This window comes from Apodemus sylvaticus, chromosome 12 (assembly GCF_947179515.1).
Source record: "Apodemus sylvaticus chromosome 12, mApoSyl1.1, whole genome shotgun sequence".
Classification (NCBI taxonomy): Eukaryota; Metazoa; Chordata; class Mammalia; order Rodentia; family Muridae; genus Apodemus; species Apodemus sylvaticus.
In genome coordinates, this window is record NC_067483.1 from 74353700 (window position 1) to 74380578 (window position 26879).

The following is a 26879-nucleotide window of genomic DNA, read 5'->3' on the forward strand; positions in this document are numbered from 1 at the left end:
AGTCTGAGGGGATGCACCCTTCTCTAGCTCCCAGGTTTTTCTCAGTTATTGCAGGGTTTTCACCCAAAACCCTCATCAGACTACTTCATAAATGGGGTGGCATGGAGGTAAGAAGAAAAGGAATGGGTTTGGCTTGTAGATCCTGCTGTGGACTCACACCAGCCTTTTCCTCAAACAGACTGTCTTGTGTCAGTCTATCCAGAGAGCAGGCTTGTTGGCACAATTGTAATAGAAATATAATAAACAACTAACAACAACACTAGTCTCTAATGAATATATCTAAAAGATGAGAATGAATGAGCTGAAAGAGAAATTCAGAAGCACAGAAGAGCTGTACTCTAACAAGGTAGACAGAGACAGCGATGCCAGAGAGGCCTCTGCCTGCCTTGAGATGAAAATTGCAAAATTATAACCTGGGAAGCCACGGCACTGAGTAATGTCTCCTGATGTTAATAAAGTCTTTGAGAGCCTGGATCATGCAACTTATTGAACTTAATTTATATTCTCTTAGGCAAAATCACCATGACCTGGATAGAAATTTAGCCAGAAAGTAATAAACCACGGAGAGCCACAGGTTTTGAAGCACCCTCTTAGCAGCCAGGGGCCCTGCTCTCTGACCCACTGTATTTTAAATGTTATAGGAGACTAGATAATATTGGACATTTATTAAGTGAATTTTATGTGCCAGGAATTGTGCCGTGAACTCTGATGACCCATATTCACTAGACACCCTCGGAAGCCCTCTGCAGGAAGACATTCCAGTCAGGTCTTTTTCTGTTCTATGTTCTTTGACCTTGGGAGTATGAGTTTTCTTCCACCGAGGTGACCAAGAAGAAGTCATATTCCTGGTTACTTACAAAGACATCAAGAGGCTTATGACATTTCTGTGACAGATCACTAGCCAAGCTGAGTGAGACACAGTCCCCAGCAGTCCACCTATGTGGTAGACAGCAGTTCCAGCCTCTGCTGCAAGGAGGTCTGAACACTTCCGAGACTTCTAGGTTTCAGTCCACACTTGCAAACATCATGAGTTTTAGACCTTTCAGCCAGATACCCAAGCTTAGAAAGCAGAAGCCCACAGTTGGGGTACAGACAACAAATGGGAGTTCCAACGTAGCTTCACCCTTCCCACCCTTTCTGCCTCTCCTACTGACCTGGAGAGAGTTCTCCCAAATTCCATGAATCTGGGGACTCTTTGAGACAGAAAGCAGAAGCTGTTATTCCCACCAGAGCCCAGCCACCTGAACCACATAGCTGTTTCACCCAGGGAGCTAGATAAGAGGACCAGGTCTGGGCCAGTGTCCCTAGGATGGTCCTGGTATACAATGGTCTGTCTCTCTGCTTGTCTCTTTCCCACAGAAGCCTCACACCTTCCACCCTATGAATTTGTTTCTTAAAATTCGTGGTTCAGGAACCACCTTAGTAAGGTGCCTGAGTTCAGGTCCCCAGCACCCATGTCAAAACTGAGCTGTAACCCTAGCCCTCAGGGGAGATGGAGACAAGCAGATCTCAGTGCTCGCTGCCCAATCAGTCTAGCCAATTGGTGCACTCTGGCTCAGGGATAGAGCCTGAATCAAAACTAGAGAGAGAGAGAGAGAGAGAGAGAGAGAGAGACATAGAGACATAGATACATAGATAGATACATAGATAGGTAGGTAGGCAGGCAGGCAGACAGATAGATAGACAGGTAGATAGACAGGTAGATAGATAGATAGATAGATAGATAGATAGATAGATAGATAGATAGATAGACAGGCAGACAGTGAGAGAGAGAGAGACAGAGAGAGACAGAGAGACAGAGAGATGGTGGAGAGAGAGAGAGGAGGATACCCAACATCACCCTATAGCTTCCTTACACATCTGCACATTCTCACACATAAACCTAGACCAGTGCTTCTCAACCTTCTTACTGCTGGGACCCATTACTACAGTTCCTCATGTTGTAGTGGCCCTCAGCCCTAACATTATTTTCATTGCTATTTATGACTGTAGTTTTACTATTGAATATCTGTGTTTTCCGATGGTCTTAAGTGACCCCTGTGAAAGGGTCACTCAACCTCCAAAGGGGCTGTGACCCACAGGTTGAGATCTGCTGCATTATACACCACACACACACACACAAACACACACACACACATAAGATGATAATTCCTACTTATTATTTCATTCATCACAGCTCCTGCATTCTTGTTCATATTTGTTGATGGGAACTTTTGAGATTTTTCTGACTCCTATAGAGATATATAGGACATGGGACCACCCAAAGCTGGGTGATATAGGACCAGAATTAGTTCACTCTTAGAGCTTAATTCATAACCTGACCTAAGACCACTCTGGCTTCTTGGACCATCTTCAGGGTTCCAGATGTGATCAGTTTTTCTGAGCCCTGCCGGATGAGCTGTCAGAACTAGAATCTAGTAGTTGGGGCCACACACTCACTCTTCTCACCAAAGCTGGAGATTTTCAGTGTTTTCCATGTGGCTTTGTGTCAAGTTTCATGGCAACCAAAGTCATTGTTGCCATCTGCCACCAATGATTGTGCACATGGGGTGACGCCGATGTTTCTGTGTTGGGCAATCAATAAAGAGACAGTGAAGGTAGCTACAAGGTGGGCCTTATGCAGCATCGAATGAGAGGAAAAGCCAGTGGTTGCTCATCTCAGTGGCATCAGGTAATGAATAAATTCCAAATAATCAGAAGTAAGAAATCAGCCGCAGTCTCTTCCTGCCTGACTCTTCAAAGATGGCCAACTGTGCAAAGCAAGGATCTGAAGTTAGGATTTCATGATACCCAGGGAATAAAGAGATCACAGCCAGTAATAAACCCAGAAGATCGCTTCTTATCTTCTCTGGATTCTAGGACTCTAGGTTGACTCCCCTGGAAACTAGCTGAGTTCCTGGATCAAAGGTCAGAGGGAAGGAGTGGGGTTGAATGACCTGCCTGCCACAGGTAGGGATGCAGGGCCAGCTGCTGAGGGCAGATAACAGGTTTAGGAGTGGAAGACAAAAATGTTAGAGCGATCATTTGTTTACACTTTTAGGGCAGTCAAGAACATCCGCTGCTTTACTGATGAGGAAAGAACAGCCTAAATGCTGAGCGACTCACCCTGGGTCACACGGGTAGGCTATTGTAGAAACCAATTAGATCTGTCAGGGCAAGAATTTTCCTTCTTGAAGAAAATCCAAAGAGACTGTGCATTTAAGGTTGTTGTCTTGGACAGTTGATTGAGTTGTGGCCAGCCAGGTGCAAGCTGACCACCGCAATGTGAACAGACCTGCTTCCCTGCCTTGCCTCTGCTGAGTGGCCAAACAGAGTGCTCTGTCCAATGACCAGCCTGTCCCAGCAGGCTCTCCTGGGTAACACCAGGCACTCCAATACCTAAAAGAAGGCTGAGATCCAAGTGTGTGTTCTTCCCACCAGCTAGAGCAACTCAGGATGGATGATTTGCTGAAAGCAGCAGAGACTCCTGGGGCGACTGGCAGTTTGAGTTTCTCAGAGACAGACAATATGTTGGTACCAGATGTCATTTTAAGCTAAAAAACCTATGGTTATGTTGCTTAGATGATCTTCTTTATTTACTCTAACCCATAATCCCCAAGCCATTCTAGACTGAATGTGGACTGCTGAGCATTCCTGGGAGAACCACAGCTCAGTATTTTTAGGTGATGCCATTTCCGGCTGGGGAAGAACTTCTGCCTGCAGCTTCCTGCATTTAGCATCTGATTACCTCTGCATTTATTCTGTCGCAAGTCCTCAGAAGCTGGGCTGGCACCTTGCTCCTCTCTCCCAGGGGGTGTCTCTCTCTCTCTCTCTCTCTCTCTCTCTCTCTCTCTCTCTCTCTCTCTCACACACACACACACACACACACACACAGGCACAAATTGTTTACTCACCTGCTCCAGTCCCTGGAAGAGTCTGTATCTCACTTAACTGGATCTGTCTCTTGGACAGGTCCCTGCCCCTTTTCTCCTGCTCCTTTCTAGACATTAAGAAGAGGGAAAGGACCTGGGATTCTATGGATTCACAGAAGTAAGATAGGCAAAGGAGTGAGTGTTCTCTGACAGGGCCGTGGCTGAGAGTCTGGATGAGCCAGCTCTCCGAGCCCACTGAAAATGCTGCCGATGCCCTCATTGCCCTCCCTTGGAGGCACTGGGCAGCCATGAAGAATATCTTTGCCCCACGTATATCCAAACCTCTGGCCAGCACCCAGGCCTGCTCCATCAGTCTGAGTGTCCTCCAGTCTGTCCCAGTTCCTGCCTGCTCTATTCCAGACTGCACCCCGAACCCCGTGTTTCACTTGGGTGCCTGGATCCTCTTCAATCGTCCAAGTCCCCCTGGATCTGGCACACGTCCCCTCCCTGCCCTTTTCAGGGCTGCTCTGGCCTGTCACCACTGGTGGGGCTGGCATGGCTGGAGAGGCTGATATGTAAAGAAGGGAGGGGAACTTCTGGGATGGAAGTCCCAGGCAGCCCCTTTAGAAATGGAGGAAGTCCATAGGTCCAAAATGGACCTCCTGGGGTTCTGCATTCTCTGTGTCAAGAGGTTTGCTCCTGAAGGGCCTTCTAGGGTAGCTCAGGCACACAGAGTTGACAATACCTGCAGATGAAGCAGGAGTGTCCTGAATGTCACAGAGACCTGCCACATCAGCCATCTGTTGATGTAGTTACCTTGGACAAGTCTCTTCGGCGTCCAGAACTTGTTTGATTTTACTGACATATCTCAGCTTATGATCTACTTAATGTTCTGGTGTGTGTGTGTGTGTGTGTGCGCACGCGCACACACATGTATGCATGTAGATTGATGTTGGGTGTCTTCTTCCATCACTCACCAGCTTTTGTATATATGTATTTATTATTGTGTATGTGATGCGTCAAGCAGTCTGATATGAATGCGTATTTGTGCACATGTGAAGACACACATGTGCAGTGATGTGCATGTGTGAGTCAGAGGACAACTTTACCATGGGCTCCAGTGCTCAAACTCAGGTCACCAAGTTTGTGTTGTAAGCTCTGCATGGTTTTGCCAGCCCTCCACCCTATTTTTTGAGACAGAGTCTCTCACCAAACCCAAAGCTTGCTGATGCAGCTAGAATGTCACTAAGATTAAAGGTACATGCATCATGGGAGCTCTTAGGTGCTAGGGATCTGACCTCAAGTACACTGGCAAGCTACCAAAGGAGCCATCTTCTCAGACCTCTGATAAAGCCATTCTAGGTGTATTGTAAGTTTCTTTAAAAGCACTTGATACATCTGACCTACCGAGCATCTCATCTCAGCAGCATGGTACACCACAGATTGTCGGATATTTACCCTGAGGTTGCTCACTGCCACTGTCCAGCCCAGCACTGTGACAGCAGCATCCATGTATTGCTGGCCCAGGAAGAACTGAATGCTGACTTGTTTTGAACCATCATAAAGTCAGAGCATCCTATGCTGAAGCTTTGTAAGTTAGGGTCTGCACATGAAGTGAATCTGGTGAATTCCACCCTGCAGAAGGGTTGTTCTCAGGATTGAAATGAGGTGAAACAACAGTATGTGTGCTGTTGGCCTCAACTAACCCTGCACTCCAGCCTGATGTAAGGCAGGGGAGGGCGTGGCTCAGCCTCACTACCCGCCTCCCCGACTCTCCTGCTCCTCATTGAGTTAACCTCCAGGATATGTGACTATTCAAATGCATAGGGGCATTAATGCAAGGTCAAACTATTCACTGAAGAAAAATTAAGGCACACCCCAGACCCCACATCTACAGCAATGCGCAGTCAGTCTTACAAGGAAAGCAGAAGCTCTTCAAAGCCGAGAAAAGTCTGCCCAGACAAAACAATGACAGTGTGGACATTTAGGCTGATCTCAACAGTGCAGTGTGGCCAAGGGCAGTTCTGGGGCCCCCTGGATTGGAAAATGCCTGCTGTGGCATTCTGTCAGGGTTCAGCGGTCAGCATCATATGCATACAGCCTGTGAGAATTGTACCATAGCAGAGCGCTCCTGTCCATAGAGACTACAGGGCACAACCTGCGTGCCTGTCCCCATGCAGAGTGCTGGACACGTGCTTGTACCTTTTCCTCTGGACTGCAACTCTCCTCTCCACTGGTGCCCACATGATTGCCATCCCTACCTCCCTGTCACTGACTCTCACTCGACACCATTCTCTTCCGGCCTGTGAGCTTGGGCATCCTACGCACAGGTCCACCCAGATGGCTGGTCTCTGGAACTGCACTGAGCTCTTCACGGTTGAGATAAGCCCCTCTGCCCCACCTCCTGCATCCCTCCGGCTCCATAAAGCTTGAACCCCACACCATGCACAACTGCTCTCTCCTGGTCCCCCAAACTCCTCTGTGAACTAAACCCCCTCCATGGTAGCCCTGTCCTCGACCAGCCCCACCAGTCAGGGGATATTGACAAACAATTCAAATCCTCCCTTTAAAGATCAGTAATTGCCTCACCTCCAGTGCCCCGTCTACACCTGCTAATGTTTTCGCCTCTTTTAAAAATACAGTAAAGAACGCTTCCCATGTGACTGCTTGTCTGCCATTCACAGGCCCCCGAGAAGCTCTGCTGGTGAGGACTCTCTTGTTCTGCCAAGAATTGCTTTGACGCACTTTTCTCTAGTGGGCTTGTCCTCTATTAATTTAGCACAGGTTCAGTCTCTTTGAGCCTTTACATGTGGGGAAGGATAGAGAGATACTGTGTTACAGAAAGCCTTCAAAGGAGGCCCCTGAGCCATGGGTCCCAGAGGGCCAAGCAGGCTGGGGTTTTTTCCACCTCCTGTAGCTCAGAGGAAGAGGAAGTAAAGGAAACAAAATGTGGCCTGCCCCCCCTGTGTCTTGGGAAAAGCAATGGGAAGAGCAGGCTCTTGAAATGGACATTTGGAAATGAGAGTTTAAGGCCACCGCCTTGGCTCCTCTACTCCCCGCCACTGCCATTCATGCCCATAGCTGAGGCACAACCTGTGCATGCAATCATTTGCCTAATACCTGTTCTAGGCAAGTCCCATAAACTGATGTGCCCTGCTTTAGGAAAGTGTGTGGAAAGGAAGAGGAGGGAGGTTTGCGTGTGTGTGTGTGTGTGTGTGTGTGTGTGTGTGTGTGGTATCTGCATATGCTAAGAATCTAACCCTGTGTGTGCATGTCTGTGTGTGTGCTAAGAATCTAACCCTGTGTGTGTGTGCGCGTGTGTGTGTGTGTCTGTATATATGTGTCTGTGTCTACATATACTGAGAATCAAACCTCACAGACATGCTAGGCAAATATTCTACCACTGGGCCATGCTCTATCACAGCCTCTAAATAGAATATTCAACAAAATGTGCAGCCCCTGGTAGGTCAGCCTTGTACTGGTAGAAGGTCACACATTTAAGAGTATGTAGGGAGCCCAAATTATACTCAATAGGATTAAAAAAAAAAAAAAAGACAAAGTTGGGTGAGCAGTGAAGGAGATGGGTCTGGGGAAAGAAAGAACATATCAAAATACATTGTATGATAGACTTCAAGAACTGATTTAACAACTCACAAAAAATATAAAAACAAGAGAAATGAATGGATACTTATTTACATGTGACATTAAAATGTTCCTCTTCCCAATGCTCCTTTTAAGGAGATGGAATTTGTGTATTGAATTGTCTCTTCACACACTCTTCACAGTTAGTCAGTCTACAAACACATTTGGAAGAACAGATTTGGGACTCAGAGACAAGTTGAATCCAATCTAGACACTTACTGGCAAGTTACAGTGTCTGCAAAATCCAAGGTGCTTGTCTGCAAAAATAGGATGCTCTGTATTGTTTAAAGGATAAAACAAGCTACTTAGTCCTTCATTTATCAAAAATGTGTATTATGGTCTAGAAAAGTTACTTAGTGGTTAAGAGCACATGTTGTTCTCATAGGAGACTTGATTTTGGTTCCCAGCACCCACATCAGGCAGCCCACGACTGCCTGGAACTCCAGTTTCAGGGAGCTAACACCTCTCTGATCTCCTCAGGCACCTTCCCCAACACACATACATATAGAAGATTCAATAATAAAACTTTTAAAATGTGTATTGAATAACATTTCTTATTCTTAAATCAATACAGAATAACAGTACGTGGTCAGACATCACTGAATTTTAAGAGTGTGTATTTGAAATGATTAGAACCAAAAGTAGTGGTGCATTACAGAATTCACTCTTGAGAACATGGCAAGCCCATGCCCTTGAGCCCCAAGGGTCAGGATTGGAGTTGTAAGTGGACAAGGATGGCTTGCAGCTGAGGCATACAGAATAACCAAGGATCGGAGTCTGTATTCTAGATGACGGGACCAGATTTAAAGAAGCCGTAACTAGGGAGTAGGAAGAGAACTAAAATGGTTTTAAGGTAAAGGGTGTCCAGGACAGAAGACACAGGGAAGGATCTTGCTGTAGGAACAGGATGTTGGGAGCCCTGGCCCAGGGCAGGTACCTTTGAAGAAGCCCTTGGATGGAAACAGACAACTGGGAGTGTGAGCCAGGGTCCAGGATTCGGCCTGCACACTGGCCAGGCCAGGGTGGATTGGCACAGACAGTCAAACACTGGTGACGGTTCTTTAGCTAATTATTTCTAGCTCCTATTAACCAAGTGTACTACAAGCAGTTTGGACCAGGCTCCCTGTAAGCCACAGTCTGGAAAATGCTTTTGAAGACAACTTCAAACACAAAAGGAATTCACTCTTTTTTGTTCTGCAGAAAATAGTGATGGCTGCGCCGTGAATGGCGGACCACAGTTTCCAGGTTCTCTTGTGGGGTCAATCAGTGAAAGTCAGGAGAGGTCAACAGAAAACGCACAGGCACGTGTTCAAGCCTTGGCTCCATCACTTAGCAACCATTGTTGAACTTGGAGAAAAATCTCCAAGTCTTCTGAACTTTGGTTTCTTCTATTAAGAACATAGCGACTACTTGGTGGGCTTTACCATAAACGTGGGGGATGTCTTATGAAATGTACAAATGGATATCTAGTTGTGATTCCTTTCTCGTTCGTTCAGTTACCAAGTATGGAGGAAGCATCTCCATAGCAGGAAAGATGGTGGGACACCAAAAGATCTATGCATGGGGCACACCTCCTGGACCACCCAGACAACCAGCCCTGGGGCACTGTCATGGCTACCATATCCCACTCTGTCTGCTCCTTTCCTAGACCAACGTTATGTTCAGCTAATTCAGAAAGTTCTTTTACTCTCTCTGTCTGCACGAGTCAGAAAACACTGTGCATTCTCCTCATTCAAGCTCTGCTCTAAGGAGCCAGTGTTCAAGTTCTCTGTTGTCTAAGGCTGGTTCCTCTACCTCCCCAAACCTCATCCCTCATCCTCCTTAAACAGGCATGATGGTAGTACAGATGTTGTAAGGTCACTGGGAAGGTTCCTCATGAAGTAGTCTGTATGGAGGTGTATTGACAGCACCTGTGCACTCTGAGCTCTTAATCAACAGGCGCTGTTATCATTGTCACCGACATCTTGCTCTTCCCGATGCCCAGGTCCTTTTGCTGCTGCTCCACCCTGAAACCTCTTTCCCCAAATATCCCAGATAAGAGAGGTCCCCCTCTCAGAACAGAAACACTGTCTTATGAGTCTTGGTGTCCCCTGCATATACAAGATGCCGTGCCCATTGTAAGTAAGTCAAAAATCATTGAGCTGATGTCAAATGAACCCTCTCTCTGAAGTGCTTCTCTGTACTCCTCCCTGTGGCTGGGGTTATGTTCTCTCCAACAGAGTTGGTTGTAGCCAAAGAATGGCTTGGCATCCTTTTGATTTTAAATGGCTCTCACTACACCAGCCCTGGTGAACTGGCTTCCTGACACCCATGGCCCTGTTGACTTGGACCTTTCGCCTGTGCTCATGCTGAATAAAGGGTTGTTTGTAGGGGTATAGCATTGCTCTCCCTGCCCAGAATGGCAGGCTTGGGTATCAGAGAGAGATCAGGTGGTCTTGATGGCCCTGGCCTGGATAGTGTAGAGTGATCGATTCTGGCAGTGGGCACAGGAAGCCCAGTGGTGCATGTGTAGGAGGGCTTGCTATCTTCCAAGTTTTATACTGGTATCTTTCTACCCACATCAGAATGCATGATCCTAGAGTGGACACTGAGGGGAACTATGGGACTCTGGGAGAGATGGAGGAGCTTTATATAACTAACCTGGGTATGAACTCGTTCATTTTCAACAGCTGCGTCTGCAGCCGACAATTATCATCTTCCTGTCTGGTTTTCCATCCTCCCCTGCCTCTGCTGTTCAACTTTGTAAGTGCTGCCAGGAAAAGCAGGGCCTTGGTATGGCTCAGAGACAGCAGAAGTGGAATCCCAGGAGTCTCGCCCAGGGCTACAGACTACTGAGGAAAGGAGACAGTTTACCCTACATCCCTGTATCTTAGCTCTGTTAGCACAGTCCTGTCTCCCCAGGAGAGCTCCCTCATCTGGGTCCAAGGGACACTGGTGAGGTTCCAGTCCTCTCAAACAACTACAAGGCAGAACCATCCTTCCCAATGGATGGTGTCAGACCCCTCCCTGGAGCCTGCTCCTGCTTCCTGGCCTGTTTCTGAGTTCCCGGGAAACTCTGGATACCCTATACTTCAGCATTGTTTGGAGTGCTGCGCCTGCTGCCTCCCTGGAATCTCTCCACACAGAGGTCCTCATAGCTGTACATCGGAAGCCTTAAATTCACGAAGCCCACTCTTGGGCTTTCTGCTGTATCTGATCTCTGATCCCTCCAAGCCCCTGCTACCTCTGCCTGCCCTTCCCTGCTGCCTTCACGTCATTGTTACCCTGCTTTCCCATCGGTCTCTGCCATCTTTCCCACAGAGGAAATGGACGCTAAGTTATAAGTGGGTGTACACTCTGTAACTAAAAATAGCAGTAAGGTACATGAATCAGGGAAATACGGAGTTCTGAAAGAGTCCTAATTTAGTTCAGCGTGGGAAGGTGGAGGTAGGCGGATCAAGGACGGAGTCCCAGAGGACGTGATTCTTAACACTTCGATTCACACTTACCCCCATGGACTACACAAGTTAACAAAGTGGTGGGGAAAGAGTATATGTCTCCCAGAGCACATGCTAAGGCCCTGGGGCAGAGACTGGCATGCGTAAGGACCGCATGAGAAGCTAATGGCCGCAGAGTGCTGAGAATATGGGACAGTGTGATACAAAAGGGAGCCGGGGCCTTGACAGGAAGTAGATTGTGCAGGTCTCTGAGGAACAAATGAAGTGTTTATGTTGTGTTGTAGTGACAACAAGGAATCTTTCAGGAGTTGTACACCAGTAAGCCCAACCTGCCCAGCACAAATCAAACTTCAGATTAGCCACTTGTCACTTCCTCTTTCTCCCATCCTAAGGAGAAAGATGCTGGGGCCACAGCCCTCCAGCAGAAGGAAGATGGGGAGAGTCAGGAAGCCCATGAGAAAGGACCGAGTGGTGGGAATGGTAAAGTCATAGCTGGATGCCACTTGACAAAGTGTCTCTGTAAGAGAATCCTGTCTTTCAGCTTAGGACTCTGAGGCCTGGTAGAGCCTCAGTGACAAAGTTATGCAGCAGAGTGACAGGCCAGAACACAGACCCAGATCTGACTCCAAAGCCAATGTAGTTTCTGCCCCACCCAGTGAGGTCTGCTGATGAGAAGACCCCCCAGGGAAGAAAGGCCCCTTGCAGGTGTGCTGGTGTTCCTCAGATTTCCCTCAGCAGATCGAAGGGCCACCCACTGACTGAGCTCCTGATTTCAGTTTAACATCTAAGGAGCAGGAGGTTCCTGAGGCCTGTCTTGCATGCTGGCTCTCCCCCCCCCCCCCCACACCAGAATCACCAGAGCAGAGATGATCTGTCCGTCTGAGGACAAAAGCCACGGCCCAGAGCCTTTGAAGGAGAGGAACAACAGCCCGAACAGAATGGATTCAGAGCGCCTGCAAGCTGCCTTCTAGTACGAGCTGCCTACCTCTGTACTCTTGCCCAGGAAGCAGCAGACACTGACTTAGCCCGCTATGCCTGGCACCCCAGAACCTCCTCTAGCCTTACTGACACTGCTCCCATTCCTCCATTCCTGTGGTCACTTACGTAGGACCTATGCCTGCCAGGAACCAGGTCACAGACATCTTTAAGTCCCTCTCCATATACTACCTTAGACGCATAGGGCTCAAGTGATCGCTTATTTAAAACGTTAGCCAATCGACCCACAGGCAGAGTCGTTGGGAGGATGCAACGTTTAGAAACAGAAAGCTGAGCTGTCGTGTGGGAGCCTCTCTTGTGGATCTAAGTCTCAGCTCTGACCCAGCTAATCTAGAGGACACAAGTTCCCTTCCCCCACATTCAAGCGACAATATTTGCAAGACCAGGCTGACCATGCCTCCTCCACCAGCACTGTGGAGTACCAAGTAAGCACTGAGCACCGTCCAGTGGGTGAAGGAGGGTAGTGGGGCTTAAGGACTGGCCTTCCCAAGTTGCTTTGTGAGAAATGAGCAGCTAACTCCAGCTCTCTGGTCCTGAAGCTCTCTGTCTCTCCTCCTTTGCCAAATGGGCTGATGCTCCAGTGTAGGTATGCCCGCTGTAGATCAAGGACGGGAACCATTTACATCCTTAAGAGCTGCCGGGGCCTCCCGTCTAAACACGCTGCGTGTGGTGCCACTTAAGCACCCAAGAAGTCTTGCAGCCTCCCTTTCCTTCACAGTCTAGAGGTCACTTTGTGAATCCCTCTGTCCCTGTGTGTGTGTGTGTGTGTGTGTGTGTGTGTGTGTGTGTGTGCATGCACGCACGCGTCAGTGTGGTCCCAGCACTGTCCACTATAGACGAGTACCCACTCTACATGCTGGTAGGACATTTCCACAATTCTGCCCTCGGGGTACACACAGCTGTGAGCGACCTAGTAGCCCCTGCCCAGGCTGAGCTGCAGCTGGAAACCCCTCACATCTGTGGCCCTGCCCAGCAAGCAGCAAGATGCAGCTGAGAAAACCAAGTGGAAACTTAGTGAAAACAATCAGGCCTGTTTTTTTTGTTTGTTTTTTTGTTTTTTTTTTTAATCTCTGCCACTAGACCACGCCCCCCGCTGCCTCCTTCCTCTTCTGTTTTCCCAAGCCCGCCTCCTCCTTCTGTTCAGCATCCACAAACCTGGTCCCTCCCATTACCCTTCCCTCCCTCCTGGGTGCTGTTTGGCCAGAACTGGACTTCTTTCCATCTTCCCGCCTTTGATACCAGGGAAACAAGTCAGTGTTCCCAACAGCCGGCCAGTAAGTAGCACTGGCAGAGCCTGATCCTCTGGCACCTTGTCCCCACCCCACCCCCTGCCCCCCAAGGAACATGCCTCAGCTCTGATGCCAGCTGTGGAGAGAACCAGTGCTTGGGGGACGGTGGAAAGAGAATCAGGGTAGAGGACCCAGGCTTGTACTGGCTGTGACAGCCGGATACTGACCAAAGAAGTGTGCACTAGAGCTGCGGTGCCAGGCCCCTCCCACTTCTGCGATGTCCTTGCTGATTATGTGACATGATTATGTGATTTGCCTGAGTTTCAGCTTCTGCACGAAATAACCAAAGCAACATGCTGCTGGAAGGGCTGCCGTGTGGATCGTTTGGTAGACTGCTTGGCATCCAGTAAATACCGGTAGTGGTAATATCATAATATCTGACTTTGGAGGCCCCTGCCCTCTGTCTGCCCTGAGCATCTCGACTTAGTCACCACAGCTATTTTGCTCTGTGGTTCTCTTGGCCTTGTTCTTGTGCCCACAAACAGATTTCTCTGAGTTTGACTTTATTTCTTGGCTTCTGGACTTTGGAAGTCTGCTAGAGCACTGAGGCCAAGGGGTTGAGCCTACACTGAACAACCCCCAAGTTCACAGATGTTGTCCCAACTCAGGCCCATCCTTGGCTTGGGAACCCAGACCTAAGGTTTGCCAGGCTGTATTCTGGTTCCTCAGACTTTTGGCCTTATTCTTTCCCCAACTCTGTTTGCCACAGACATTTCTCTTGGTATGTCCTAGCCATTCTTGTTCCTTCCACAGGGCTAGCTAAAGGAGGCAGGCAGGAGTACTGGGGTGGGGTGGGGGCACCTAGGGTATCTGTGAGCCTCTTATGGCTATGGTCATAGCAGCTGGGTTTAACATGATCATTTTTCCCTGGATCACTAATGTCCCAGTAGCCACCTAAGCAGGAGAAGGGTGACAGCACTGTCTGGCCCTACTGGGGCCTAGTGCCCCTGCTCCCCTGCTGCCGCCTGGGGGCCCAGGAAACTGCTCTTCAACATTCATTCAGCTGATGCCTTTCTTTGTATCCTGGAGATTTGACAACTGTGTCTTCATCAGTATGTTCTTGGCCTTGAAGCTGTGTTCTCCTTAATCAGACAGGTGGAAAAATCACAACTACTTCTGGGCCAGCTACTCAGAAGGGAGGAAAAACTGTCCTGACCTCAGCTTTTAAAGCTAACACCAGGGCTGGAGGGATGGCTCGGTGGTTAAGAGCACTAACTGCAGTTCTGAAGGTTCTGAGTTCAAACCCCAGCAACCACATGGTGGTTTACAACCATCCATAATGAGATCTGGCACTCTCTTCTGGTGTGTCTGAAGACAGCTACAGTGTACTTAACATAGAAACAATAAATAAATCTTTAAAAAAAAAAAAAAAAAAAAAAACGCTAACACCAGTTTAGGTCCAGATCTCAAGGCTTCACAAAATGATTCTCCTTCTCTCAAGGGCTGCCCAGCACCGCCACCACCCATCCTCCCACAGCTGCCCATTCTCACTGTTCATTGTCACCAACAGATGACTGATAGATACCGTTGCACTCGACCACAGAAATCTAGCCTCAACAGTTAGGAGCTATGGAATCCTAGATTGTGGCAGGGACTCTCGGAGAAGCTTGGCTTTGAGGATTCAGGTAGTGTCCAGGCAGGAGAGGAACCTCCTCCCACCACCCGGCCTCCACATCTCAGCCACAGACAATGCAGGAAACACTGAAGGAACCAGAAGCCTGAAGAGGACAGTGAGTAGACACCTGGGCCCCTAGACACCCAAGAGCCCAGGAGAACCAGTTGTGTGGGATCTTCGTTTATGAGATACACAGCTCATCTCTTGGGAGCAGACACTGTGTCTCTTTGTTTGAGGGCACATCCCTTTATGGCCCTCAGAATGCAACTCTATCAGTACAAAGACCCAAGTCTTAAGTCAAAGTATAGCAGTACAGCCCAAGACCTTCCTACCCAGGCATGTATTCTGCCCTCTGGGTTAGATACATGAGAAAATTCAAAACTAAAGAGCTTGCAAGGGAGTTGGAACTTGACAGTCTCTCAGAAAGATACGAACAGGCTCTTCAAATAATTCCTGCGAGTAACCTTTACCATGTAAGGTGTTTGTGCTCAGTGTGTGTGTGTGTGTGTGTGTGTGTGTGTGTGTGTGTGTGTGTGTATTTAGGTCTTCCCGGGCATGCATATGTGCATGTGTGTATGTTTTCTAGGTCTTCCGTGTCGTAAAGTTAAACATAATGTCAGAACAAAGTAGGTGCTCACCAAAACCTTTGTGCAAAGACTTTGGGAAAATGTGTTCTCTTGGAGTTGTGCTATGACTGGCATTTCTCTATTTCCATGTCCCCACTGAATAAGTGAAGTGTGGCTACTTACCCTGCTGTCACCTCCTTGGGATGAAAGTGAAATGGTCCAATCCCATCTGCATAAGGGGAGGAAAGATCCCTTTGAGGACTCTCAGGCCACGGTTGTTCACCATTGGTTTGAAAAGAGCAATATGCAGAACAGTGCCCGAAAAGCAGCTGCAATGCACCGAGCACCGCTTCCTCTTGGTCTACATAGCAGCCGCGCAGCAACAATACTTTCTTAGGAAGAACCATCTCTTCATCACCCCATGGGCTGTGGTCTTCCTGGAGGATTGGGGAGGGACCCCTCCTTGCCTGCCACTAGGCTCTGCGTGTTAAGGGACTAAAAGGGTTTGTGTGGCCTGCGGGCGTGATCCTTGTAAGAGACGCACACTGGGTCTCACAGAACTGCACTGCAGTGTGACTAAACGCCCTTCTGTGTGCAGGCTGCCAGCCTGAGCAGCCATGGGAAGGAAAGGCGCTGTGCTCCAGGAAGCTTAGAACCGGAATCAGAGGCAAAACATCCTCAGACATGACCCGGAAACCTGGCCTCCCACCTGAGGTCCCGGGGCTGTCAAGAAGAGAAGTCCACAAAGGTTTCTGGGTCCCAGGTGGGATAACTGACCCCCACGAGGCGAAGGAGAAGCACATCCCCAGGTGTCATGGTGCTAGTGAAACTCAGTATTACCAGAGCGTGTGGCTGGGGAATGAGAGAAACCTCCACCCAAAGATAAGGCCTCTGCCAGGACTCAGGAATCTTGGGAAACACGGGAGATTTTCTTTTCTGTGATAGAAGAGGGGAAGAATATGTCTGCATGTGTGCCAAAGAGAAACGGATGTGGTCAGAAAGGAAGGAAGTGGAGCGGAGGTGGGAGGGCTGTGTTTACAGGCTTCTCAGAGTCTGACACAAACAGTGCAGAACTAGGAAAATCCTAATTTTAAAACCTATTCTGCAATCATGGTACAAACCATCCGAGAACTGGGCCATGGGCCAGGGCCAGGGCCAGGGCTGGGAATTGGTAGCTGAGAAGCTGGGTGACTGCTTAGAGACAGTGAGATTTGTGACTCATCAGGTGACACACAGGGTCTTGGTTTCCACCCCTGCTCACCCACCGCTGCCACAGCTCTCCCCCCAGCCCTGAGCCCAGTTCTCACCTGCTCCAGGCCTCTCCTTTCTTCAGCTACCTGATAAGGACCGAGGCAGATCCTATCAGGGTGGAGTTTGGAGGGAGAGGGGCTACAGACCTTCAGAAGCTCCTGGACGAACGCCCGTCACTCTCCTCAGCACTAGATATAGGAAATCTTGAGTTCTCAGAGCAGGTGCCGTGCTCTTTTTCCCAGAATTCTAATTCCTTAGACTTCACCAATGAAGATTAAGAGCAAAGATCTGAGGCTCTTTCCCACCCTCTAAGTTCAGCACAGTTAACTTGGCAAACCGGTATCCCTTTAAAGAGTTGGCTCAGCCCAGCAGTTAGACCGCAGACTCTCATCACCGTATCAGTAGTGAGGATGCTGCAGTCCACTATGATGGGGTGACATTGTTGGGACTGATCATCAGCCCCACAGGAGAGCTGGATGGTGGAGGTCTCTGCTCTGCCTCTGTTAACCCTTGAAGTTGATGGAGTCTGAAGAAAGGAGGCCTGAGTAAACCTAGGTAGCCAGGGTGCAGAACCTGTGGGGAGGATGAGAGACTGTCTAATAGCTATTCCACAATGTCTGGCTATTGTGATGCTAACACGGCCATGGCCGTGTGCATCAATGTCTTCCATGAGTACCACTCTGATCTCACAGGAGTCCAGGGCCATTTAGCACCAAGGAGGCACTGTGAGAAAGCAGGTTTAGAATCAGACCTCTGTTCTGGCACTCAGTCTTGACTCTCCCTAGAAGGATGACTTTGAACAAGGTTCCTGTCCAACAGCACTGCCCAGCCCCCACCCCACCCCACCCCATGGCCTCACAGGGTTAGGAAGAGGAGTGTGAGCCCTTCTCAGAGAGGCTGTTCATTCCACCCCCTCCTTCACACTGGGGACACAGGCCAGGTCAAAGAGCACGTGCCCCTTAACTCAGAGAGAGTGCGTTCGAATGAAATGTTGCGTGTGAGCTGTGTGGCTGAGATCTGTCTCTTCTAAAAGGGAGGCAGAAGGCATGAAGGTTGTGATAATCGACGCTGTCATTATTAGGCCCATTGGTGAGTGCATTAGCTGTGAGCTTTGGGTCAATGGCTGATTGCTTAAAACGAAAACACTGTTTATCACAGTGAAGAGAAAGGTGGTGGGAGAAAGCAGAGATAACGAATGTTGGCAGAGAACGGTATATGTTACAGAACCTTTGCTCATACACCAACACTTTGTTTTACCCTCGCAATAACTCTCAGATGAAGGGATGCTCAGAGCTGGTCCTCTTCCCATTTTACACACGAGGAGCCCGAAGCTGATAGAATGATTTCCAGAGGTCAACTAGATCTTAAGAAACTATAAAGAGATGGACAGGGAACAAGAACAAAAGACTGAGCCTTCCAAAGTTAAACTGTTAGGAGATGAGGCAAGGCCATTAGTGGTCCCCTACTTAGTGGACCAGTAGTTGTAAGCTAAGGAAGAAACAGAGTGACACACATGCACCTTGTCCCTAGCACAGGCAATGGGTAAAGGACACGATGACAAGCATGGTCACATCTCACTGTTCCATGGAGAAGTCGGGAGCTTTAAAACCCAAACCCTAGTTTGTGTGCACTAGGATGTTTGTGTGCACTTGGGGAAGAATGGTGGAGCTATGGAACCGAGAACCGTAAGCATGCTCATGCTCCCCTCTTCTGAGTGACACTTCAGCTGTGTCTCTTCCTGTATCTGGAATGTATCTATTGACTCCCGCAGCTCCGAGGGTCTACCTTAGTAGACCTCTGATATAACCCTTCCTTCCCTTTGGCTACCAGCTTACGTGAAGACCCCGTTAAAGATTATGTAAGTCAGGCCTAATGGTGCACATATGTAATTGGATCACATATGGATACAAACAGGAGTATCAACAGTTCAGGGATATCCTCAGCTCACATATAGCAAATTCTTGGCCAGCCTGGACTACATGAGATCCTGTCTCCAAAAACAAAAGCTAAAAAATTAATCCATAGATACTGCCTACACAGTGTTGTAAATGTTCCTCCTCATCCTTGCTTCATGTCCCTCTTGCACTCAACTTCCCCTTTTAACCTCGCTGTTCCTGGCCCAGCAGCCCCCAGTGCAAGTCTTACAACCCCTAGGATGAAGGGCAAATGCCAAAGCCCATTATTCAAGATGCCCCTCAAGCTGAGACCACCATTCCCACTCTCTTATTCTCACTGTTTTCCACGTTCACCCTCCCAAGCCTTCTCTTCTGTTTCCCCGCACACCCTGCTTCATGCTGGATGTTACTTTGGCCTTTGATGAGACCTCCCAACTGAGAAGGGCGGGCTATCTTCATCTCCCATGGCCCACTCCCTGCTGTGGCCTTTGTGGATCTCCACACATCCAGAGCCAGCAGCACTTGGAGTCTGTGTTACTCATTTTCATATGTTTGCTATGTGCTGGCAAAAATAGTCCCTGAAATACATTCATGCTTACTAATTTGCTCATTTTAAATGTGGCTCGCCTCCCCCTTAAGACAAATAACATTCAGTGCAAGGTGTGCAGCTATCCTAATAATAGATTCTAGATGAATAATAGATGTTAGGGTTCTTAAAGCAAGCAAATACACAAAGCGTAAGGCTTTGTAAGATTTTTGTTGTGTACAAGTTATACCAAGCCCCATGAATAAAGTCATGAAAGTGATTCAAATATAATGTTTAATCCTTGAAGAAATATTAATGTCTTAAAATATATTTTATTAATTCTTTGTTTCTACTCCCTCTTGGACCTAATTTTTCCCATACCCATTCCTTCCTCCTAACTTCATATTGGTGTGTGTGTGTGTGTGTGTGTGTGTATCCAGTTTGTGGTACTCATATAATCATGAGTGGGTCCATTCAAGAAAAGTTAAGTTGTAGTCATATGCCAACTATGTACTAGATACTGACTCAAAACCAAGTAACAATTCCAAGGAAATCGACATCTAATTGAGATAGAGACACAAAACTATAAGTTAAATTATAGTCTGCCAATCTGAACACATCCATAGGCTCATGGAAATACAGATCTTCCTTGTGGAGAAGTGACTCATAATGATTCTCAATGAATTAATGGCCAGACACAGTGGACTTGTGTAAAGAGGAAGAGTGCCGTGGGCGAAGGATAAAGCAGGAGCTGAGGGGTAAAGGGAAGACTCAGCATGGTACCTCTGGTCAGAGAGGACAGGTCACAGTGAGCCAGGGTCCTGCTGATAAGGAGCTTAAGTTTTATCCTATGAGTGACCCAGTGATTTCCGTGTAAAGGAGTCTTAGAGGAGTCTTTATAGAGCAAACAGGTTCGAGAACTTGTGCAGTCTCCGAGATGAACTGGAGAGAATCGGCATTGGGTGCAGAGGCCAGTTAGCAGATCATGATGGTGAACCGTGTAGGAGATGCTAAGGACTTAGATTAAGTGAACGCAGCATGAGGCGCATAGAGGAAAGGGAAGTAAATTCACAGGTGACTTGTGGGACAAAAGTCACAAGACACTACGCAATGATATGCAAGCTATGGTGGTCTGTGAGGGATGGAAGGGGCCAACTACGACGCTCACTCCTGACAGGAAAGCTTGGAGGCAGCAGAGGGGAAGGTCCCACTCTACGGGGAAGATAAGGAGTTCCGTGTGGATGTGTGGAGTCCGAAGTGCCTCCAGCATCCTGTTCAAGATGCCCTTTTAATGGCCACTGAGGGAATCTTGAGGTCACCATTCCTGGAAGTTTGAAAGGAACTCTCTGAAAGCCATCACCAAGCCCTCTTATCTTCTATGTAAAGTAGTTATGCATTTTCTAGGTGAAGCTCTTTCAAGCCACTGCCTTGAAATAAATACCTAATTTTCATAGAAGAAATGAAGATATGATATTTTAATAATAGAAAGCAACTATTCCCATTCACTAGATTTAAATCATATTGAGTTGGGTTATTTCCTAAATTAAGCCACCCCTCCATGCTGCGGATAGAGGTAGATATTAGTTCCATGGGGGACTTTTGGAGAGATCTCACTTTGAAATCAAGCAATCCTAAAACAGAAGTCACAATGAGCCTGCCAAGGCCGCGCTCAGTCAGTTATGTCCTCGCTCTGATCGCTAAGAGGCCTCGGATAATTTCAGCACTCCAGAGAATCCTATGAGACAGGTCTCTTCTTCCTGGCCCAACTCTCTTGTGCTCCTCATCATACCTCCATATGTGAGGAAACCTGGAACCAAACTAAATTCCATTATTTTCCAGCCAGACTGACATTCAGACTATGGGCCCGTGTCTCTACCCTCAGCTCTGGGGAGGAAGATGAAGGCAAAATGTAAATGATAATGTAGCTATAGACATGGCAATTGAACTGACCATCAAGATAGCCAGTCCTGGGGCTGGAGAGATGGCTCAGCAGTTAAGAGCACTGACTGTTCTTCCAGAGGTCAAGAGTTCAAATCCAAGAACCACTTGGTGGCTCACAACCATCTGTAATGGGATCGGATGCCCTCTTCTGGTGTATCTAAAGATAACTACAGTGTACTTACATATTGTAAATAAATAAACCTTAAAAAAAAATAGAGCCAGTCCTGCAAAGGTTAGCATTGTAGTGGAGTAAGGTCTGCATCCACTTGAGACGAGACTTTCCAGATTAGATATGACACAGCTGGCCATGAGAAGGGTGTCGGAGCAAGCCTGGCGTGGCGCTTCGGAATGTGTCAGACTGCGTGGCCACTAACCAAAGGAAAAACTGAGGTTTGGAAATAATGTCTGGGGATGGAGGAATTGTCACAGCCCCTTAGCTCAGGCACAACAGCTCCAATGTGGTCATTTCACGAACCCAGCAAGCAAATTAGCCACTTGGTTCTCTACCACACTAACTCATGCACAATTATATTACACCCAAACAGCACACTCCTTTTGGTATGGTAAGAAGTGGTGTGTGTGTGTGTGTGTGTGTGTGTCTGTGTGTGTGTGTGTGTGTGTGTGTGTATGTGTGTGTAACAATACCCAAACAGCACATACTCCTTTTGATATAGTAATAAGTGGTGTGTATGTGTGTGTGTATAGCAACAGTTGATTCTAAAAAGAGGCCATGAAATTTGAAAGAGAGAAGGGAAGGATATGTGGTAGGGTTGGGAAGGAGGGAAGGAGAAATGTAATTATATTATAATTTCAGTGTGTGTGTGTGTGTGTGTGTGTGTGTGTGTGTGTGTGTGTGTGTATAAGTGGGGGTAATATGGCACCAGTCATAGTGGTGAACACTTTTAATCCCAGCACTTGGTAGTCAGAACAACACAGTTCTCTGAGTTCAAAGCCAACCTTGTCTACACAGCAAGTGCTGTGACAGCTGGGGCTACATAGAAAGACACTGTCTCAAAAGAGAAAGAAAGAGAGGGGGGCAGGCAGGCAGGCAGGCACCACAGAGTGATCTGGGCACTTCGCCCAGCACAGCACAGCAGTATGGGTAATTAGATGAGCATTCTTTGACTTTTCATCTTTGACTTTGCACAGCACAGCATCATGGGTAGTTGGATGAGCACTCTTTGACTTTGCGTCAGGTCCGTCTCTGTTACTTAGATTCTGCCAACCATAATAAACTACAATTATTCTCAACAGTTAGAGAGGACATGAAGACAAGAGAAAAGCCTCTTGCAGCTGTGGGCTCACCTCCTCCCCAGGCGGTCCAGCCCTTCCTTCGCTTATGATGGGATGACTGGCATAGAAAAAACCCTGGGGTAGCCAGAAACTGCAGTTAGTGTTTCCATCTTCCCTGGTGATGGTAGGGGATGCTGAGACATTATCAGTATCAGCTTGAACATGCAACTTCTTTTTCTACCATTTGGATAAAGCCTACAAGATCTCCTGACATCTGTGAAGGGGAAGAACATCATATCAAACAAGGCCACCACCTCCTAGCTAATAAATGGAAAATTCACCATTCTCTACTTATTTAATTCTTAGGCATTATTACCAAGCATTGCTACCATTCCTGGTTCCACGTGTAGAAATATCTAGAATGTCTATATTAGGACCCAGTCAAATTCCCCAAAAGACATGCTAAGGAATGTTAGATCATGGTATAGTATAAGCTCCCTTTACTCTGGCCCATTGCCATGTAATGGTACTTAGAAACAGTATGATACAGTGGTCAAAAAATCAGACTTGTATGATACAATCACAGACTTTAGAGTAAAACAATCCAACCTCTTAAAATCTGTAGGACACTAATCCCATTAACATTTTCAAACCTCTGTCTTCTCATGTGAAAAACAGAGAGTAATAGAAATAAAATCCAGTTGTAGCGTGGAATCATTTGGACATAACCCGTGATAACAGAGTACTTAACACAGTGCCTGGGGTGGGGTAAATGCTCTATAACCATGGTTGTGACCATTGTGATTATCATAATTACATGCAGCCTCTCCTGGGAGGAGGTACGTGGAGTGTTCTCCCGTCATTCTCTGCAAGGATGAGATGGACAGGAAGTATAGACATGTACTCAGAATGACAAGCTCACAAACAAAGCGGTGCAGCTTACAGCCCAAGACAGGAGGCCAAACAGAGAGCAACGTGCGAGTGAGCATGCGTGCCAGCCTACAGTTTCCACAACGCACTGTAGCTCTCAGAAATGACAATGTCGCTACTGTCCTTTGTGTGTGATTCCTGAGTGCCAGGTTGGTTTAATGGTAGAATTTAAAGATTCCAGGATGAGTAGAAATTCTACTACGGTGGCTTTTCCAAGTAATTCATATAATGTTGAGCTTCACCTCTTCTACCCCTCCTGTTACCTCCTCTCAAGTACATTACATTTCAGATCACCTAAGAAAGCACATCCAGTCAGGGGTCACCTCTACACTGTCCATTGTCATCGTCCCAGTGAGCTGGCAACTATACATGGTCTCACCACTGTCTCCTTGGGCTTATTTTACATTGGACAAGCTTATTTGGTGTTGCTTTTTTTTTTTTTTAATGTCACTTTGATTTTTTTTCTCTCATTTAATCCTGATACAACCCAGCATAGAACTTTTTGACCCAACCCCCCCCTCCTCCCTCCAAACTTCCCATTTTGCCCAATTTGACTGTCTTAGTAAGTGGTGGGCATGTCTCCAGCTTATAAAAAATTCATACCGTCTCTTCTTTTCTTGTGTATGCCTTCTGCTTTTCCAGGTCAAGCTGGGAACTGCCTGACTTGAGGGAAGGGAGAGTAAAAGCCATCAGTGACTCAGATGGGGTGAGCTACCCATGGTACGGGAACACGACAGAAACCGTGACCCTGGTTGGCCCCACCAACAAGATCTCCAGGTTCTCCGTCAGCATGAATGATAACTTCTACCCCAGTGTGACATGGGCAGTGCCAGTGAGTGACAGCAATGTGCCACTGCTCACAAGAATCAAGAGGGACCAAAGTTTTACCACCTGGCTGGTGGCCATGAACACCACCACCAAGGAGAAGATCATTCTGCAGACCATCAAGTGGAGGATGAGAGTGGACATTGAAGTGGACCCTCTTCAGCTGTTGGGGCAGCGGGCCCGGCTAGTGGGCAGGACTCAGCAGGAGCAGCCCCGGATCCTGAGCCGGATGGAGCCCATCCCCCCTAACGCACTAGTGAAGCCCAATGCCAACGATGCCCAGGTCCTCATGTGGAGGCCCAAGCGGGGGCCACCTCTGGTTGTGATACCTCCTAAGTAAAAGCAGACTGCCCAACTGTGTGCGGAACACATGCCACTGAGACCCGCAGTGGGGTGACCAGGGGTGGCAGGAGCCAAACTGAGTTTCTGAGCCAAAGCAGACCTCTTGGTGTGCCAGCCTTTGCAGCTACTTGTGCCGAGTACAGCTGCTCCTTGGGCGGTAGAACCATAACCCTTAGGAAAAGCCCCTTCCTCTTAGGAATAAAGAAACCACTGATTTGATAGACTTGCTCTGATTACCGTGCAAGTAGCCATATTTTGGAGCTGACCAGGACGATTCTTTTATTTGAACTATTGACCATTTCTTTCCTGTGAGATGCAGGGTATGGAAATGAAACTAAACAGTGCCTGTGGCAGATGCTGCTTCCCAACCAATTAGAAGCGAGAGTGAAAACATCCACACCAGGTGTTCGTAAGACAGTCTCCGTGGGGAGGGTGCTGGGGAATTGGGTGAAAACTCCTTGGTGCTGGGGAGAGAGGAGAAAGAGCTGTTACTACAAGTTAGTATCAAGTATTAGCTGGTGGTCAGATTGTCACCCCCCTCCCCCCTCCTGGGAATGAGAGGGACACTTAGGAAACTAGAAAAACTTCCACGTGCCCTTTGTTTTGAGGAAGAGTGGTTTTGGAACTGTCCGAGGTGCTGACGTCAGCGCCGCCCCTCCCCCCTCCCCCCCCTTCCCCCGTGGAGACTGGCTGCTTCCATCCATCCACTCATCTCTTTCCAAAGAGATTGCTCCTTCTAAGTGTTGTTAGTTATGGTATTGGATATATAGTTCCAGTTCTCCGTAGTGATTATGGCCCTCTTGAGTTTCTAGTCCCTCAATCTGTGACTTTGTTTACAGCCACTGATTCCTATCACCAGCCCTTGATTTACAAAGATGTAAAAGCCTCATGTTCGTGTAGGGTTTTGGGAACGTCTCAACAAATGAGGACAACATTTTCGATATTTAGTTTCTGAATTGTTCAGGTACAGGAAGGGCACACATCTGCACACACACACACACACACACACACACACACACGGGTGCTCACACACCAGTATTTAGGAAGAATAACAATTAGTCTCACCGATCGTGCCTGAATATTCATTCATGGCTTTAAACACACACTGTGTGCCCACATAGGTTAACTTCAGCTATACTTACAAAAGTTCAACTTCAGCTGCTTGCCCAGCTGTAGAGAAATGTTCAGACTTCTCTAGTGAAAGCCTTAAGCAATCTTGTGTTGCTGAGATTCAGCCAATAAAGATGAGAAGCGATTTTTCCTGTAGTCCAGCAGTGTAAAACTTTTTAAAGTGTTTCCAGTGTTTGCAGTGGTAAGATTTCCAACCCTTTCTACCTAAGTCTCCATGCTCCACCCCCACTCCCAAAGAACTTCCCCTGTTATTCTCAATGGTACAGATTGTGAAGTGCATCCTTCCTTGTTCAGAAACTCCTTGTGTAAACTGACAACAGAATTCTCACAGTGTTATACACTGAGTGAGTAGATTCTTTAAGCCAAATTTCGGTGGTGAGAGAGAGATTCCAAGTACAGAGCCATTGTACAAATCCCATCATTAACTCCAAATCCAGAGTTTGGGGACAGAGAATGCAAAGCAGTAGGCTTTCTTATTACTCTTGTTTCCCATGCACTGTAGTCTAATTTCCTTCAAGCTCTGGTCCCAGAGGATGCTACTCAGAATAATATAGCACTAACTTCACGCTCCAACCATCAGTTTTTCTCACCTAGATTAGTTACCAATGGCAAGTTATTTATAGCAACACATTAATGGCTCATTGGTAACATCGGTGAGTTGCAAAGACTCTATTTAGAAATAATTCAGCTGTTAACTTTTGGGTTTCCCATGCTTCCCTACTTTTTAATGGCAGAGCTGACCTCAGAAACCTACAGACTGACGAGTAAATATGCTTATTTTCCATGCTAATATCAGAAATAGCAAACTCCCTCACACTGAGTCAGATGCCACTTTTATGAGATTTGGGTCAATGGATGCTGATCTTGGAATCTAAGCCATGTAGCCACCACTTCAAGAAAATCTAATTTTTTTTTACATCTAAAATTGTAACAACAGATGAATAAGTTTATATTAAAAATTCTATGCAAGGTTTCAGTCTTTAAATGTTCCTAGCACATTAAGATATGACTCACACAATTATATTTACATATAATATAGCTTTTCAAAGCCTCGTCTACAGTTAAAAGCAAGGTTCAGTGTGCTTACTTAGACTTATTCCTCCTTAAAAAGAATCAGTTCAGATTTTTAAAATAAATTGCCCAAGGCAGTTTCATGGGGAATGATGTAATAAAAATTGAAGGAAAAAATATATGAGAAGGGACTTTTGAAAGCTAAAAGCACTGTGCAAATATGCTTTACCATTGTTGTGAGTCACTTCTACAAACTCTATAATTGGGTCTCTCACCTCTGAAATCAATCTGGCAGAACACTCAATTGCCCAATAGCCAGTTATGTCAAAATTATCATTGTTTTACAAGGAGATGACCCCTTTTCTCAAAATCTGTGAAGCATTGCCTTTTAGCTTAGT

General features: G+C 47.2%; 1 protein-coding gene across 1 annotated transcript in view; it reads left to right on the plus strand.

Moving 5' to 3' along the window:
- Positions 1 to 24821, plus strand: part of Fam78b (family with sequence similarity 78 member B) — a 75927-nt gene extending 51106 nt beyond the window's left edge. The window contains exon 2 of the mRNA XM_052200430.1: positions 23815 to 24821. Coding sequence (XP_052056390.1) covers positions 23815 to 24337 — 523 coding nt within the window. The 3' untranslated portion in view covers positions 24338 to 24821. The remainder of the gene's footprint in view (positions 1 to 23814) is intronic.
- Positions 24822 to 26879: the final 2058 nt, after the last annotated feature.